The following is a 19482-nucleotide window of genomic DNA, read 5'->3' on the forward strand; positions in this document are numbered from 1 at the left end:
GTTTCAGTCCATAAAGTGATTTGTTCAGCCTTATGCAGTATTGGTCTCGAGACCCTTTCTTATCTTTATCTTTGAGCTCAATACCCTCTAGTAATCTCATATATATTATCCAGTGGACTTATATAAATATGCAGGCATTACATCCATTAGCCGCAAATCAAGTCTTTTTCTTTATATAGCCAGACTTAGCAAAATTTAAATGTCTTAGCATCCACCACAGGGGAGTATGTTTCTTCATAATCTATCCCCGGTCTTTGTGAGAATCCTTGTGCTATAAGCCATGCCTTATATCTCACGATTTCATTATTCTCATTTATCTTCTTCACAAAGACCCATTTGTGTCCTACTGGTTTTTACATCGAATGGTGTCCTTAAGGTCGGACCAAACTCATTACTTTTCTTAATGATTCTTAGCTCCACGTTTTATGGTCTTGTACCATTTAATCAATCAAGTCTTTGAGTGCGCTATAGTATAGACGTGGGCTCCTGATCCTCATTTATATTCATAAATTCAAGTGCTACCTTGCATGCAAAATCATCTTATGTCGACATTTCTTATATGTTCCATTATGTTCCAGACATGATATAATCGATTTGAGATTTATTATGGTCAGGACCTTTAATACTTTGCAGCTTGGCGTCCCAAGCTACATTATATGGTACCTGTACCTTAGAGCCGGCCGGCCTTATCTCCATTTCTGGGATGGTTTCCTTAGTAACCTCGGATTCCTATTGCACCTTTCTTTAATTTTCGAGGGTTTTTATCATTGGAACTTATTGGTCTACCACGTTTCTTACGTTGTCTAGACTCTGTAGCAACTTGATTGTGTTCCTTGTGAACATCAATACGTACTGGTGCATTACAAGCTGGTATGTACGCTTTTATAACTCTCTTTGGGTCATCAAAGGAATCTGGCAATTCATTAGCTAGCTTTTGCAAATTTATTATCTTATAGACCTCTGAATCACACATCAGAGTCCGAGGATCTTGCCAATTTAAGGATGTTTGATTCCATGATATTTCTTTGACCAGCTTGTTTGTCTCTCCACCTAAAGTAGGAAATTCGGATTCATTAAAATGACAATCCGCGTATCTAGCCTTAAATAGATCACCCGTAGTTGGATCTAGATACTTAATAATGGTGGGAGAATCAAATCCAACATATATTCTCATCCTCCTTTGAGGTCCCATCTTTGTTCTATGTGGTGGAGCAATCAGTACATATACGGCACACCCGAAAGTCTTTAGATGGGATATGTCTGGCTCATGACCCATGAGTAATTGGGATGGTGAATATCTATGTTCACTAGATGGCCTTATGCGTATAAGTTCTGATGCATGTAAAACAGCGTGTCCCCAAGCGGCTACTAGGAGCTTTGACCTCATGAGTAATGGTCGAGCTATCATTTGAATTCGTTTAATGAAGGATTCCGCTAATCCATTCTGTGTATGTACATGTGCTACGGAATGTTCCACACTTACCCCCATGGACATACAGTAGTCATTAAACGCTTGGGACGTGAATTCACCAGCATTGTCTAGACGTATAGTCTTAAGCGGAAAGTCTGGAAAGTGGGCTTGCAGTCTTATTATCTGGGCCAATAACCTAGCAAACGCTTGGTTTCTAGTAGATAGGAGACAAACATGCGACCATCTTGTCGATGCATCAATGAGGACCATACATATATCTCCTTGTATCCTTTCCAGAAATTTTAAGGTCTCTTTATTTACCTTAGCCGGTGATGGCCTTATAATGAGTTTCCCTTGTGAACATGCTTCACACGTGAAATTCTTAGGGATAACTCTTTTCTCTTTTAGGGTGTGCCCCTTTGAATAAGCTTACGCATCATACTATGACCCGGATGGCCAAGCCGGTCATGCCATAAAGTGAATTTCTCGATGAACTCTTTGTTCATTGCCATATTAGCTTCGATCATATCGATTTTAGCATAGTAGAGACCAGTGGATAATGCGGGTATAGTCTCTAGGACTTTCTTATGTCCTTGGGTGATCTCTTTGTTCCCTTCACCCTTTGTTTCAATATGGAAACCATTCAATCTTATATCTTTGAAACTTAATAAGCTCCTCTTCGAGCTGGGTGAATATAGGGCATCGCTTAGTTCAAGATGCGTGCCATTTGGTAATAGAATATGGGCTTGGTCGTAGCCCTCAATAAGATTTGTTATACCCGCTATAGTGCTAATTTGGCATTTTTATTATGAGATTTAGGAAAATATCTCTTGTCTTTTGTGTGGCTCCACTATCCACCACAATTATGTTCTTGTCCTCAGCCATTTCTTATATGGACAAGAATCATGTTCTAAACATAAAATAATATAAAATAAATTCAAGCAAATAACAATCAATAAACACATAAAATGCAAAGAAAAACATAGAGGTTTTGATGTCGAAGTAAGATTTATCAACTTGATTCTTTTATGCAATCAGAAGTTTCATACTCTATTAGATCATCTTGATCATGTTCACCATCTTTATATACCAAATGGGCTTTAGGATTCTTCCTTTTTACACTCTCTTGATAGAGGTCACAACGATGTTTGGAAGTCCTACATATCTTAGCCCAATGGTTTCCCATTCCATATCTATGGCATACTCATTTGGTCGAGTGTTGTGGTTTGGAAATACCACATCGTCCTCGCCCTCGACCACGGCCGGAATTGGGTCTACATCCACGGTTAAAGTGGTTCCCACGGCCGGATGAGTTATAGTGGCCACAACCACGTCCTTTCAATACCCCATCTATGGCATACTCATTTGGTCGAGTGTTGTGGTTTGGAAATACCACATCGTCCTCGCCCTCGACCACGGCCGGAATTGGGTCTACATCCACGGTTAAAGTGGTTCCCACAGCCGGATGAGTTATAGTGGCCACAACCACGTCCTTTCCATCCACCACGGTCACGGCCGTGTGGTCTATCACTTTAGACGTGGTTAGATTCTTTGGATTCTTTCTTATCCTCTGCGGCCTTATTGGCATTAGGTAATGGGGTTAATCTATGAGGTCGTAATTCACTGTTTTTATCTGTAAGTCATTATTTTGCTCATCTAGCAATAGACTCATCCACAGACTTATAGTCCTGGATTATGAGACTATCAATAAGATGGTGGCTAATATTGCCTTGTATCTATCTTTCTCTCTTGGCATTCTTGCCTTATTAGATACATTCACCAAGTCCTTTTGACTTTAGGATAATCTTAGTATCCATTGCCCATTTTAAAATAATTATCTCCTAAGAGATTTAGGGCAGTAAAGTACAAGTTGTAATTCAACATCTACAAGGAAAAGTTTTGAGTCAAAATCATGTAATCGTTAGTGTCATGCGGTATTTGAGACCGAACCATGAATCGATTTACTTAGGGATTTGACTTTCCTCTTTTGCTTAGGATTAGATTTCCTCTTTTGATTAGGATTAACTTTTCCTTTTCCTTTTAGGATTTACTTTCCTCTTTACTTTAGGATTAATTTTCCTATTTCACTTATGATTTTAGATTTTAAGATTTCCTATTTTATTTAGGATTTAGGGTTGTTAAGATTTCCTATTATCCCTAAGATTTAGGGTTTTAAGATTTTCTATTTTATTTTAAGATTTTAGGTTTTTAGAATTTCCTATTTTATTTAGGATTTTAAGATTTCTTATTATCCCTAGGATTTAGGGTTTTAAGATTTTCTTTTAGGATTATCTCTTCTAAGTTTTTCTAGGGTTCATGCGATTTTAGTTTTAGGGTTTCTAACAACTTATGCATGTAATCAAGAAACAATCAATCTAACAACCTAAACAACCTCAAGCAAGCCGATTTATACTTATGGAATTTTCGGATTAGTTCTGATTTAGTTTTAGGGTTTTAGGCTTTTAAAGTTTCGGCCTTAGTTTAGGTATTTTCGATTTGCGATTTTTAGGTTTAGATAATTAAAACTTCTCTAGCAACTTAGGCGAGTTTAGCTTAAGCGATAATCAACTTTTCTAGCAACCTAAACGAGTTAAACAATTGAGCAAGCAAGCAATCGGATCAAGCAAGCAATCGAATCATACAAGCAAAGCAATCACTTAATCAATCATCATTCGTTTTAGGGTTTCTCTTTGCTTAACTTTCAAGTTCAATTGTTAGTTCTTTAGCTTTAGAATTTTGATGCTACCTTTCACCTTATGGGGTTGTATGGACTAGAACCGGGAGCTAAAGACCTCGGTAACTCACGCTGCTGCAACGAACCGCAAACAGTACCACGATGAACAGTACCGCGATGAACAGTGTCGCGATGAACAGTGCCGCGATGAACAGTGTCGGCGATGAACAGTGTCGGCGATGAACTGTGCCGCGATGAATAGTGTCGGCGATGAACAGTGTCGGCGATGAACTGTACGGCGATGAACAGTGTCAGCGATGAACAGTGTCGGCGTGAACAGTATCGGCGATGAACAGTGTCAGCGATGAACAGTGTCAGCGTGAACAGTATCGGTGATGAACAGTGTCGGCGATGAACTGTGCCGCGATTTTTAGGGTTAGGGTTTTAGGGTTTTCGTTAAGAGCAAGTCGTGCTGATAACGTGTTGTAAAACTTGTTGTTTTATTCATTAATGAATGAGGTTTCGATACATATATATACATGACAAGGGAAGACAAATCCTCATTGGGCTAGTAAACCCTAAAGCCCAAAAGCCCACTAAGTATAAAATAAACCGTCATAAGGAGAATCTTCAAGAACATGGACATGAGTCTTCTAGGATATGGATTAGGCCCACGGTTATGGAGTCCATCCAATATGTGATTTATAACTGTTCTAGCCTTTTTTCTGTGTTTTTAATTAGTTGTCATTTTAACAACTTTTGCATAAAATTTCCTAAATTACCCCCAATTAATTGATCATAATTAATCAGTCTAAATTACCAAAACTACAGATACCAAAAATATAATTGTAAATAATCGTTTCTCTTAAGGTTAGTTTTGTAATTCTGTGCCTTTTCTTAATTAACCTAAAAACAGTTGAAACGACATTTTTTCAAATACAGAGGGAGTATAGATTATCTAATTTTTTTATTTTATGTTGTTTTTGCGAAATTTTACATTATCTAAAAATTATTAAAATTATTAAAATTATCCAAAAATGTCTATAGTTTTCCGAATATGAATTCGTCTCTTGTATATTGTGGTAGTGATATATTATGTATCTGAATTATTTATATATCGTTTGTGTATAATCTGACTTATTTTAAGAATATAAATTTGATGTGTAATTTTTGATATCCAAAATATTTTAATTCGACTTATGTGCTCGTTATTATCCAAATTTTTACCAGATATAAACGAATCTACGTATTTATTGGTGCTGAAAAAACTGTTGAATCTGGCTGAATTTAGTTTTATGCAAATGGTGACTGCGGAATTGCTGAATCTGCTGAATCCCGCTGAATGTTTTTGTTATGTTACCATTTAAGGCCTATAAGATTCATTAGTTTGCTCATCAATATACATATACATAAAAGATATTGTGGTATAGTGATTGATACAAAATTTTTTTTTTTGATCAAATGATACCAAATTTTTATTTTTATAGATTACTGTTATTTTTTGTCAACACCCAATTTTTTTGGTCGTCGAACGCCCAAAATTTAATCGGAAAATTATCATCGGAAACGAATTAGTATGTTCCAGATATGAAATAAATATGAACAAGAATTTAATCTAATAAATTACTGATAAATAGGGATTGACCATTCCCTTCTCTTGTCAACTTCTTTCCTTGTAATTTCAGCTAAGTGTTTTAATCAATAAGTATGAGGAGAAGATACATCAAAATTGTATATCAGAGTTTTATTAATTTAGTTGTCTTGGATCCTAAACCCGGCCTTTAACACAAACTCACAAACACGGACATTGGGTTAGCAAATATTTAAAAATTAGTTAAAAATCCTTAAAAACATGAAAGAATTATATTTAAACAGAGGGGGTAAATCAATTAATTAACCGCATTAGACTTGAAGAAATTGTGTCAAACAGATATATTCAAAAGCCCGTCAATGGAGAAGACCATCAAGATCAAAAGCTTAGATTATTAAAGCTAACATCCAAATGAGATAGAAAGCTTGAGATTCTTCAGAGAATTTTGGGATTAAAATTGGTCTGATGATCATTAACTTTCGTGTACATGTCGTTTTGGTGGTAGGGTTCTCAAGATGAACAGAACGAGAGAAAACGGCAATATCTCTACCAACTGTAATTAAGAAACAAGATTAGTTTTCAAGCAGAAACAATGGTTTGATTAAGACTCTATGATTTGTTTAAGAGAGAGCTTACCAAGTAATATATGAGATTAAGGATGGGATGATCCATCACATCAAGGTTTGCGCCCTCGTAGAAAGCAGCAAAGCACATCTAAACCATATTAAATGACAAAACCTTTGGTTAGTTGTTCATTATAAAGTCTAAGCAAGAAGGTAAGGATTGGTAGATATCAACATAAACATGTGTGTGTGTGTGTGTGTGTCTTTACCATGATACATCGGATGAGGAAACCCGTAAAGCATATTGTTGTCACACAACCAACCTACCATACATAAGAGAGAAAGAGTGGAAAGAGTCATGATGCGTCATATAGTAAAACTTGATTGATATCGTTGTACAATTTGATGTTTCACCTCTTTCATCTTTTTTCTACGCCCTTTAGATTCTACTGGAAAGCGATGCAACATTAGCAAAAGCCTGCCAGAAAATAGACATACAAGGACAAGAAATCAAGCTCCAATGCATGAATATATTAAATGGTACGAAAATGTACTCGGCTTTAGCACCAAGAGAATCTAGTCTAGCCATGCGTAAGAGGAGAACAAGAATGCAAGCAAGATGACTTGTTCCTCAATGGTGACTCTAGGCAACACAATTTCATATGTCAAATGTCAAATGTCGACAGTTTTACCTTCCACCGTAAAGTAAAAATCCAAGGGCGACGAACAATGAAACACCTACAATTATATTCACAAGAGAGTTGAGAACCAATGTACTATATATTATATAGCAAGAGAAATATTGTGTAACCATGCTTGGGTGAAATTGGATGGAAACAGATTACCTGCTAAGAACATCTTAGATAGGAATAGGATTACCATAACTCGAATAGGGTTCCACCACAAAACCAACCAAAGAGATATCTGAAAGTTATACACCCATATTCACAAAAACAAAATTACATTTTGAATTTTCACAAAAACAAAATTACATTTTGAATTTTCACAAACGTCTTTTAGATTTCACAAACAAAATTATATAGTATATATTAATATACCTGAACTACATATACAATTGCATTAATTGTGAAGAAGCTTGGCTTTAGTCCATCGGTGGATATCGCACGCGCCTGTCCAGTCATAGAGTGTGGAGTAAATATATCAGAACCAAAGAAGGAAAAAAAAAAATTCAGAAATTACCTGATAGTGAATCATTGCCCAGAAGAGAATCAGAACAGCATAGGTTGTGAAGAAACCAAGACTTGGAATATCAAGCAAGATATGTTGCATAATCTACAATATAACCATCAAAGTTTTGGAAATTTAGAAAAAATGTTTGTAGTGTTTATACCAATTTTCAATGAAAATAAAGTAGAAACCCTCGTTCATATATGGGCTTCTCCTTCAAATCAGTCTTTTTCACCCCACTTTTTTTTTTCATTTAGAATTTTTTTTTTTTAAAGAATTGCTATTGTTATTAGCCATTTATCTTTAACTAAATTTCAATTTGTTTTGCTATATGAGAGCAAAGTTCTGAGAAATAAAAATTTTAAATAACATTTTTATCCCTATTATATCTTTCGTATCACATATCAAAATTTTGTATTATTTGTAAAATTCTGTTAGTTATTCTTTTTAAATAATTTTTTATTGATACGATTTAGGTATTCATTTTAGTAATTTAAACATATATTAAAAAAAATCTTAGAAATCATTAAAAAAATATATAACTAAAACCAGAACATAAAAAAACTTACCAATAAAATTTAGTAAAAAAAACAGAACACAACCAAAATTCTAAATCCAAAATCCAAAAAGTATTTAAAAACTATAAAAATTCATGGCTTATAAAAATCCAAAACAAGATTGTGATATAACAAGATTTAGTTTTTCAATCAAATTGATTTTTTAAAAAGTTATTTTTTGAGAAATAATTTTGTAAAATCTTGACTGAATAAAACAAACTTAAATATTCCAAAGCGAAAATCAAAAATAAAAACTGCAATTTGAAAGAAGAATTATTCCTGTTATATTACTTGTCGAAAGAAGAATTATTCCTGTTTGTGTTGTTGATCAACTCTTACATGACGACATTTCTAGTTAAATTAAGGGATAAGTTGCAAAATAGTACGTTTTTTGAACTTAATTGTACAGGTAGTCGGTTCACTATTTACAATTGGAAAAAACACCCAGCTTTTACTGTTACACTAATAGAAGATAAAGTGTGTAATGGCCAGAAAAACCTTATCAAAAACTCATATTCACAATGTTGCCATTCTTAATCAAAAAAAAAAGACGTCTCTTTTCTCTCTCTCTCCCAGCATCTGATTCCATCATTCTTCTTCTTCGATCAATCTCTTCTCCAACAACCCAACTAAACTTTTTCTTCTCTCCCTCAGATTCGCCACCTCCAATTCTCTATCATCAATCACGTCTTTAAAGTAGATTGATTGGAGATTTCAACAAGAGAGAGAGATGAAAGTTGTAGAGATGGAACAAAATTGCAGAGATGGGTCGGAGAGAGAGATGGGATCTAGGGTTCCAATAGAAACCATCGAAGAAGACGAAGTGAGTTAAAATCTCTTTCTAGGTTTCTGAAAATTTTGTTATTTGAATCGATTTTTCAATTTTTCAACTTCTGGGTTTTCTCCTACAGGAGTTCGATTGGGAAGCAGCAGTCAAAGAAATCGACTTGGCTTGTCTTAAAACCTCCAATGCTTCTTCTTCTTTCCATTTCACTCCTTTGGCTCATCCTCCAATTACAAGAAATAGCACTAAGCCTCCTGTGAAAAGACAATCTACTCTCGATAAATTCATCAGAAGAACCGAGCATAAACCGGAGAATCAAGTTGTTTCCGAGTCGAATTTTGATGAATTTGAATGTGGTGGTGGTAACGATAAGAGTCCTATAGTTGGTATTGATCCTGAGGCAGCTAAAACTTGGATTTATCCAGGTTTGGGAGATTGTAACTTCTGATAAATCTTTGTAAGTTGTGGTGTCGTGATGAATAATGTGTTTGTGTGTTTGGTGTTTCAGTGAATGGGAGTGTTCCTCTTAGAGATTATCAGTTTGCTATAACGAATACCGCTTTGTTTTCGAATACATTGGTGGCTTTGCCTACGGGACTTGGTAAAACGCTTATAGCTGCAGTTGTTATGTATAATTACTTCAGATTGTTTCCAGAAGGTAAAAACCTCCATCTGAAAATCTCTTGATTAGTGATTTAGAAATGTAGTTGAAGGCTGTAATTGTTGTTGTTGTTGTTAGGTAAAATTGTATTTGCGGTACCGTCTAGGCCTCTTGTGATGCAGCAGATTGAGGCGTGTCATAATATTGTTGGAATACCTCGAGTATGTGATTCTCTTTAAACAGATGTTGAGAATTTGTTTGCTTCTTTTATCAGACTTTTAGATATATTTTTGAGAAATGGACTATTGACTTGACGGGTCAGACATGCCCTTCGAAAAGAGCCTTCTTGTGGAAAAGCAAACGGGTTTTCTTTGTCACTTCACAAGTGTTAGAGAAGGATATACAGTCAGGTGATGCTCGGATTTATTATATCGAAATTCTGAGCTGAAACCTCTTAATGCTTATTTAATTTGTTCTCAAATTACATGAAAGTGTATGAAAGTGTATGAAAGTGTAGGATTACAAAATTCAATAGTTCTCCTCGTAGGTGGAAACCATACCTCCTCCAGGTTTTGCACTCTCCAAATCTCTCCTCTCTTCTTCTCTCTAAAATTCTTCTCTTGATAATCATACAAAATCAAACTCATTGGATCTTGTTTTTAACTACTCGGATCTTTATGGGCGTTGAGATGTTGAAGCTGAAACTGATGCCTAGCTCATTCCGTCGGCGCGTGATCGTTCTCGCCTTCGCTTACGCGATCTGCAAATTCTTTCTTATGCTCATTCCTCCCAATGTTCCTTCCATTGACTTAGACGCATCCGATGGTATCTTTTTTTCTCTATTTGTATCAGCTCCTAGATTTGTCATGTACTTGTCCCGTAGAACAAGCCTATCGAGAGGTAACATACATGACATCGAAAGGTAGGCCTGGGCAAAATAACCAGAACCGAACACCCGAACCGAAAAACCCGAAAAAATATCCGAACTGAACCCGAACCGATTTTTAAAAATACCCGAATGGATCCAAGACCTCCTACCCGAAAAAACCCGAACCGAATCCAATAGCCATGGGTACCCAAATACAAATATACACCTAAAAATATTAGTTATATATATACTTATTATATCCGAAATACCTAAAATTACAATCATAAATCCGAATATACTAGGTATTTTTGAGTAATTCGGATACATTTGGATATATTTGGTTAAAAAGTAACTAATGATGTAGTTTTCTTTTGGGTAATTTTAGTATTTTTAGATAGTTTTAGTTATATTTGTGCAAAGAGTAACCAATGTATTTTTGAGAAATCGGGTATTTCGGTTAGATTTGGGTATATACGAGTAAAAAACCCGAACCCGACCCAAACCCGAAAATATTTCGGGTATTTTTGGTTATTTTCGGGTATTTTGCTTTTTTTTTTTATTAAAATACCCAAACCGACCCGAACCCTAACCGAACCCGAACCGAATTTTTAGAATACCCGAATAGGTCTCGACTCCCTACCCGAATAGACCCGATACCCGAAAAAAAAGAACCGAACCCGAATGCCCAGGCCTATCGAAAGGTAACGAATGTATCCTGCTGTACAGATGTATCCTGCTGTACAGATGTATCCTGCTGTACAGATGTATCATTCTGTACAGATGTATCCTTCTGTACAGATTTACTTCTGTACAGTTGTATTTTGCTGTACAGATGTATCTTACTGTACAGATGTATCATTCTGTATAGTAGTTTATATCTGTACAATCATTCTTCTGTACAGTGGTTTATATCTGTACAGTTATTCTTCTGTACAGTCACTCTTCTGTACAGTCATTTTTCTGTACAGTCATTCTTCTGTACACTTGTCTATATCTGTACAATCATTCTTTGTATACAGTAGTCTATAATATAATTTTTTAAAAAATTTTTAAACAAAATGCATATCAAATGATAGAGAAAAAAACATAGATTTTTATGTATTTGATAAATTTTAGAAACAAAAGATTTACTAACGAATATTTTAATTATGAGACTTTGGGAGAATAAGAGATAATAGAGAAAATAAAAGAAATTAGAAAAAAAAAACCATGACCAACGTTCTCTTTCTCACAAATATAAAGCCCCTACTAGTAATTTTCATTCTCTACACTCTACCCCACTTTCTCTCCTATCTCACACAAATTCTATTACACAAATAGGAATAATGTAATGTTTCCCTAATTATAAATAGTAACTGTACTACTTTCCCAATTAAGTTTCGTAAACGTACTATATTCCCAACAAACCCTTAAATTAATATCAACCATCTGTTAATTAATATATACTGTAAAATATCTATAAATTAATATTCGATAAATTAAAAAATAAAAATACTACAAAATAATAATTTTTTCGATCTCAGATCAGAACAATATAAAAATTAGCAAAATTCGATAAAATAATAATGTAATAATTTTTTAAAATCCTTATATAAATATATGGTTTCTTTAATGTAATAAATTAATAATCACATAAACTTTTTTTTTTCTGCAAACTGAATATATTGATTAACTTGAATCGTTACAAAGAAGGTTTCTGAGCCACAAAGGCTGATTCACCGAGTCAAAATAGAACTCTTTATTGTTACAAGCAGGAGAAGTAAGAAAATGTGCTATGCTATTACAATGACGTCTTACAAAAGTAAATAAAACTGAGGAAAATCTGGATGACCAAAGATCAATATCAAGTAGTAGATTTGCAATTTCGCTATGTGATGAAAGACCTGTGATCGCCTTAATAAGAATCTCACAATCCCCTTCGAATTGAATCTTCTTGTAACCTCTAATCCAAGCTTGCTGCATAGCCACTAACAGAGCCTTTGTTTCTGCCTCTAACGGAGAAGAAATGTGAGCCAACATTGACGAACCCCATGCTTTAGCCTCCCCTTGGTTATCTCGAATTATTTAACCGCTGTTGTAATACCCGTCACCAGGACTAGGACTAGTCCGAAAAGTTTTAGTTGATAGTTTAGCAGGCCGAACGAACGGAACGATCGAGAGAAGTCCTTACGGGACGAGTATTGTTTTGTCGGAACATCGGTCGGGCAGTTTTGGAGATGGTCTTTAGTAAGTGGTCGGGGAACCGGATGGGAGTGTCGAAGGGAACGGGGATTTGGGTGACTGAGACTAATGTGTGGATGCATCGAGTGAACGCGTGAACCCGTCGTGGTATGGTTCTACAAGATGATCACCGTTCGTAGCGGTAATGTCCCATAGTATGTGGGATGTGTTTCACCCGGTACCATGTCCATTAGTTATTTCTCATCCCTTACTAGACGCTTCTTTGTACCATTTGCCAAACGAGCCGCTACGTGTTCGTCGAGCTTTACTTGTGCTCGAGTAATCGGCAATTGGATCATGTAGATCATGCTTTAGGATCGGGGATTTTAATTGATCGGACCAAACGTAAGGCCGAGTGTGTTGTATAGGTAAGTTGTTGTTTAAGAAGCTTACTAGAATGAATGGCCTAGAATAGTCGTGAGCGGATAAGTATTATTGTGGATAGAGACGAGTTCGGATAAGAGCGAGATCGGATAGGGACGAGAATTCGGATAAGTATGGTTGTGGATAGGAACGAAATAGGATAAGTATTACTGAGGATAAGAACGTTTAAGCCTATCCGTTATAGATAAGATCGTCCGAGTCTATCCGCGCATACGGATAAGATCGTCTGTCCTAATCCGCGCTTTTGGATAGAGTTGCGGATTAGACCGAACGAGCCTATCCACCCATAACCGACCTACCACCCCTATAAATAGTCCTTCCGCCTCATTTGTTCTCATTCACACCAAACGGACCACGAAGCTGTTGGTCGGAAAAGGGGTGCGGCCCGGCGAGTACCTCGGGAATCAGAATAGATTCTCCGAGCCTCGACGAACTGATGCGCATGCTACCTTCCGATCCAACGATTCGGTGGAACGTCTTGGATGGTTAGATCAGACCGATTCGTCGGAAAGATCGGAGGCTGAGTTCGAGTTAGGAATAGATCGAGTCTAAACCGTTCAGCCGAATCAAGGTGAGTTTTCTAGTTATGTTTGATTATGTGTTGCATGTGGTTCCATGTAGTCGACGCACTCATGGTAACCAGCTTGTTTGTTTAGATTATTGATTGCTTGAATTTTGTTATACTTCCGCATGTTGTTTGTTATTTTGGGTTTTGGGTTGGGGAATTATTGCTTGTTAGAGGGAGCTAGGACTCATTGGGCGAGTAGTGCTCATCCCTCACTCTCTTTTGTAGGTATCCTTATTCATAAACTTTAGTGGAAGCACGGACGTTAGGGTAGCCGGTCTAGTTTGCGTTACCTTTGTAAAATGGTATTATTTTTGTGTAGTATGTATGATTCTGATTTGAGCTTCGGCTCTTGTACTCAAAACCTATATGTAGTTGGTAATGTATTTCAATACATTATATATGAATAAAAAAAGTGTTTTCTTAAACTCTCGTGTTCCTCCAATTAGTCCAGTCAGGGCTAATCCCAACTCGCGGTCGCGGTACGGGTTGCAAAGCCTTTTAGTCCCTTGGTCGCGAGGGGCGGTCTTCTGCGGTCGGGCGGCCTCGGGTGATCTTAGGCCGGATTTGTCTGCGGGCGGTCGCCAACCACACGTGATGCTACCCATCTCATTCATGTTCTTAGGACGGGGCGGGGGTGTTACAGTTGTGCCCCGAGAAGAATTGATATCAACACCTGCATCAAAGTTACATTTAACAAAGGAAATAGGTGGTTTTGTCCAAGTGGATTTCTGAGTTTGTGGCTGTCTTGTTTCAGAAGTTTTCGCATAGTTTGATCCCGATGTATAAATCCATTCTTCCACTTCGGCTTGTGCTTGTAAAACGATTTGTGATAGATTTTCTCTGAAGTTATTAAAGACCAATTTATTTCTAGCCTTCCAAATTTTCCACATAAGCCAAAATGGAAGTAGTTTTCGAGTTTCAGTAAGGTTTTGGTTTCCATAAGACTCTACAATGTAAGCTACATTTTCCTCTGAATCATCTAAGAATTGATGTCCATTCAATAGTGGAGAATTTGAGAGACGCCAGGTTATGTGTGCGAAGTTGCAGTTAAACAAAACATGACTGATCGATTCTTCTTCAGCTGGACAACGAGGACAATGTGGATCAATATTCATTCCTCTTGAAGTTAATCTAGAACGAGTAGGTAGAGCCCGTGATGTTATCCTCCACAGCATGTGTTTAATTTTCGGAATGATCGGAAGCTTCCAAATCTTATTTTTCAAATCCACTGAACCATGGGGAATGGCTGGTTGAATTTGTGGATCCATAGGATCGTGTGTAAGTAGCCAATAACCCGAACGAACAGTATTAGTCTATCAGGAGGTTCATTTCGGGAGAGGTATGTGTTGTTAATGAAGCTTTGATCACTAGGATCAATGACTTGTAAGATATTGTGCTTGTTCCAAAATCTATGAACCTTCTTTTGATATAAGATGGCTTATTGTATTCGTTACTTCTGTGACTATAGTTTTGATTGGCCGCGGTGGGTGAGCAGCGATCACATTATCTTTTCCAAGACGAGCTGTTTTTCCATCTCCAATAAGATATCTACGTCCTTTTTTTTATCACATCTAATCCCGCAAGCAGAGATGTCCATCCATACAATTGATAGTTTCTTTGTTTTGCATCCAATATAGAATCATCTTTGAAGTACCTTGCTTTCATTATCCGAGCAAATAGAGAATTGGGGTACTGAATTATTCGCCATGCTTGTTTTGCTAACAAAGCATCATTGAATTTAGATAGATCTTTAAATCCCAACTCCCTACTTTATTTGAATATTGCAATCTTTTCCACGCAATCCATGGGATCCCTCTCTTCTTTGCATCCTTTTCCCACCAATAATTCATGAGAATACTCTCTATTTCTTCAATAACTCCGGCCGGTAGTTTGAAAGATGACATTACATAAACCGGCATCGCCATAGCCACCGACTTTAACATTATTTCTTTTTCCGCTGGTGATAAATGCTTTGCACTCCAACTTGAAGTCCGTTTTTTCCGACCAAATTGTTCTGGTAACTCCAAGTATTTTCCTCCTCCTCCATGATTTCTTATTCCCAAAATCTGTTTTAGTCTATTGTGATTGGTACCATGGACCTTTGAACCGAAAGTTATTATTGATTTAGCCATATATATTGTTTGACAAGAATAGTATTCATAGATGTCAAAAACATCTTTCAGTGTTTGGCAGTTTCGAATATTGGCTTGACAAAAAAACAAAGAGTCATCCGCGAATTGGAGATTGGTAATACCCGGGACTCCCAGAACAAAAAGTATCCCCCGAATATCTCCATCTGCAACTCTGGAATTGATGAGGTGGCTTAGTACATCAACACAAAGAATGAAAAGATATGGTGATAGTGGGTCGCCTTGTCGCATCCCGCGTTGTGGTTTGATATCTAATTGTACCCATTATCCATGAAATCCATTGTTCATTGAAGCCAAACAAACGCAATGTTGTTTCTAAAAAGTTCCACTCAACTCGGTCATAAGTTTTGCTAACATCGGTTTTCGCCGCCATGTATGATTGGGATACTCTTTTGCGTACCTTTAGGAGTGCATCATTTCATGAGCAATCATGACGTTATCATTGACGAGTCTACCCGGAATAAAAGCGGCTTGAGCGTCAGAGACAATGGCATCAAGATGGGTTTTAAGTCTCGCTACCAAACACTTTGAGATGATTTTGTAAAGAATGTTGCATAAAGCAATTGGTCGATAATCTGAGAGAGTTTCAGGATTGTTTATCTTCGGTATCATACAAATATTGTATGATTCAACGATGGTTTCATGTATGATGTTCGAAAACAATCCTTTACTTCTTTGATGACATCTTTGCCAACTATGTCCCAGCAAGATTTATAGAAACGAGCAGTAAGTCCGTGAGGCTCCGGAACTTTGTCATCACCAATTTGGCTAACTGCATTAAAAATATTATTGTCACTGAAGTCCTTACAGAGATCATCGTTGATTAACTTTGTCACCGTTGGTTTAAATTCTGCGAAATCAATTGTGGAGACCGGACGTTTATTGGAGGAGTGTGTGTGTATGTATTTATATATAAGTTGATATACTAATTTATGATTGAGTTTTTTTTTTTTAAATGAATTTTCGTTAGCGCTCACTCTAAGTTTTATTATATAAAGCAATTGTTATGCTATGCATTATAGTATTGTAGTATATTTTATAATTATGTCATAAAAATAGATAAAGTATTCAATAAATTTTCAATTTTTGAATATGTATTATTTTTAAATTGACAGTTTTATAGGTGTTCAAATACAGCAATTTGAGGTTATTAATCTATATTCTCATAAGTGCTAATTAAAATACAACAGTTTGGGTTATTAGTCTATCGTTTTTTATCAATCAATAATCTATCGTTTGTATAAGTGAACTTATTGTTGAAAGAGTTACTGTAATCAAGTTCAAAACTACAAAATAATAATTCACAGGTAGCACCAGCTTCCATGCATCTCGAAATGGAGAAAGGCAAAGACCTTTGGTGTTGTCCACACATAATTTGGAACTCTCAATTGTAATCTAACAATATGAATCTAACGAAACAAAACATTAGTTCATAGTTTTAACAAAAAAAAAAATATTAGTTCATAGTTTCTCAAAAATGTTTCCAAGTTCAAAGAAATAAAAGATAAAGAAAACACGTAGTAGTACCACAGAGCAGATGAAAACGATTCAATAGAGAATAGCAAGGACATTGAAGGCTTGTTCCTCCCAAATCGGCGAATCATTTACGTCCGACCCCAAAATCAAAGAACTAGAAGCAGTGTTTTTAAACCCAATTCGGACGGTAAACCATACTATCTTCTGGATCACCGGATCATTGGGTCAACCGGGTTTGATCACGGGTTGATTGATTAGAATTTATTTAATATATTTAATATTTATAGAGGTTATATAATTTTTATAAATATAAAAATAAAAATATTCATACTATATTTACAAAATATAAAGTTTAACAATAATAATAAAGTGATCCAAATTAAATTTTTAAATCCAACTAAAAGTCTAAAACCCTAACAAATCTATATATATAATGGGAGAGTTTCTCTCCATCTAAGATGTCCACATCAGCATCCATATCATCATAATTTTTTTTTTGTGGGTTCCACATATTTATTTATTAAAACAAAAACATTAAAACTAAACTAATTCACACATTAAATAAAAACAATAATTGACAAAAATTAAATGAAATATTATGAAAAACGAAAAAAATAAATATACAACTTAAAATATGAAATTTTTGAATAGAGATTAAATATATATAAATTAGATCATTATATTTTAACATATAATGAGTAAATATTTTAAAATAGTTAGAGATACGAAAAAGAAACTTATCATATATTTTAATGGTACAAAATTTATTTTTTAAGAGTTGCCATTATTTAGTAGAGAAAAGGAAATAAGAGTTAAAAATACCAAATTTAAAGATTTTTACTTAAAATAGAAATCAATTCATTTCTGAAAAATAGACATTTAAAATTTGAGTACCGATTAAAAAATAAGAAGAATTTAGAACATATTATTATTTATAATTATAATCTAATATAAGTAGTCAAATTAATAAATTTTCTGTATTATAAATGTTTTCTAAATAAAAAAGTGAATACCTAAAGAAGAAAAACTAAATATTAATCAGTGTTTTTAGGAAATTCACATCGATTGAACAATCTAAGGGTGATTTGAAATAAAACAAAAACTATCCTAAACATCACAAATAAAAATAAAATAATCTTATCGAATAATAAAACTGTGTAATAATAATATTTGAGAATGTTATTTGGAAATCTATATATAGTAATGGTAGATTGAAGAGTTTTTCACTAGAAATAAAAATGATTTTGTTTTGTTTTTCAAAATAAATATATTTTAAAATTAGAATAATTTTTATGAGTTCGTAAGTGTCACATTTTATAAAAATAAACATTAAAAATACTATCTAAAATCATAATATATGTTAAATTATATATGTAGAAAGAGATTTTTGTATTTTTCAAATGGTCAAGATAAAGTGCAAAATTTCACGTTGAATTTCTATGTTTGTTAATAGGAATGAGTCCATATATGAGATTTGTTTTCTATAAAACAATTTTAGATGCACAAAACATGGTAAAAAAACACCTTATAACAAACATCTCCTCGGATTTCTTTTCTGATGTTCACTTTAATAAAAAGATCATGAAACTTATTAAAAATTTGAGTATTGAATGATATGAAGGAGAAAATAGAAACGATCTAAGGAGAAAAGAAAATAGATGTCGGAAGACGACGAGTGAATCATAAAAGAAAACGAGAAAAATTGTAGTAAAAAATGTGAGAAACTTTTTACTACTTTGGAAAGATAATGCACATGAATTAAAGTAAAATCTTTTAAAATTCAATTGATTATATTTATACTCAAAGAATAAAGTTTAAATTTAAATCCCGCGCAACGCGCGGGTACACCATCTAGTATTAAAATAGTAAGAGATCGCCAAGGATATAAATAAACTAATAAAACATCGCGAATTAAAACAACGAATCTCAGTTATTTCTCTCCCTATTCAATTCATTCTCCTTAGACGGCACTGTGAATTTTCATCAAAATCTAAAACATCAAATGAGTCTAAGAACTAAAACAGAATTCTAAAAATAAATAAATAGAGTCTAAAATTCTATATTTTATTCGAAAACCAAATGATATTTTAAAAACCCATATCCAGCCGGTTCAACCGGTTCACTGGATTGCGGGTTAGTGGCGGGTTTTTGTGGGTTTTTGTGGGTTTTTGTGGTTTTAAAATTAGCGGTTATTAGTACTAAACCCAAACTGGAAAAGTGTCCAGGTCGTGGGTTAACCGGTCTTTGGAAGAAGACAACATAATCTCTACGTCATATATGGAGAAAAAATGATTCAATTTTCTTCTTGATTTAGCTCTTGATATTGTTTTTGAAAATATAGGGTGTCTAAGTAGAAATGAAGAATCTGGATGAATTGCTGAATCTAGCTGATTTTTTTTTTTTTTCTGATTTTGTTAGAATCTAGAAAAATAATTAAGAGTTTAACT

General features: G+C 34.8%; 2 protein-coding genes across 2 annotated transcripts; one reads left to right on the top strand and one right to left on the bottom strand.

Moving 5' to 3' along the window:
- Positions 1-6007: 6007 nt before the first annotated feature.
- Positions 6008-7906, bottom strand: LOC9330425 (tobamovirus multiplication protein 3). The gene is made up of 8 exons (XM_002894318.2): positions 7440-7906; positions 7298-7369; positions 7085-7163; positions 6932-6977; positions 6654-6717; positions 6509-6562; positions 6313-6390; positions 6008-6229 (listed from the first exon to the last, which is right to left on the bottom strand). The coding sequence occupies exons 1-8, from the start codon at positions 7527-7529 to the stop codon at positions 6149-6151; spliced, it is 564 nt and encodes a 187-aa protein (XP_002894364.1). The 5' UTR covers positions 7530-7906; the 3' UTR covers positions 6008-6148.
- A 635-nt stretch (positions 7907-8541) lies between these two features.
- LOC9330426 (ATP-dependent DNA helicase fml1) lies at positions 8542-9901 on the top strand. Its single transcript, XM_021012343.1, has 4 exons — positions 8542-8807; positions 8896-9193; positions 9277-9426; positions 9508-9901. The coding sequence occupies exons 1-4, from the start codon at positions 8715-8717 to the stop codon at positions 9606-9608; spliced, it is 642 nt and encodes a 213-aa protein (XP_020868002.1). The 5' UTR covers positions 8542-8714; the 3' UTR covers positions 9609-9901.
- Positions 9902-19482: the final 9581 nt, after the last annotated feature.

This window comes from Arabidopsis lyrata (assembly GCF_000004255.2).
Source record: "Arabidopsis lyrata subsp. lyrata unplaced genomic scaffold ARALYscaffold_1, whole genome shotgun sequence".
Taxonomy (NCBI): Eukaryota; Viridiplantae; Streptophyta; class Magnoliopsida; order Brassicales; family Brassicaceae; genus Arabidopsis; species Arabidopsis lyrata.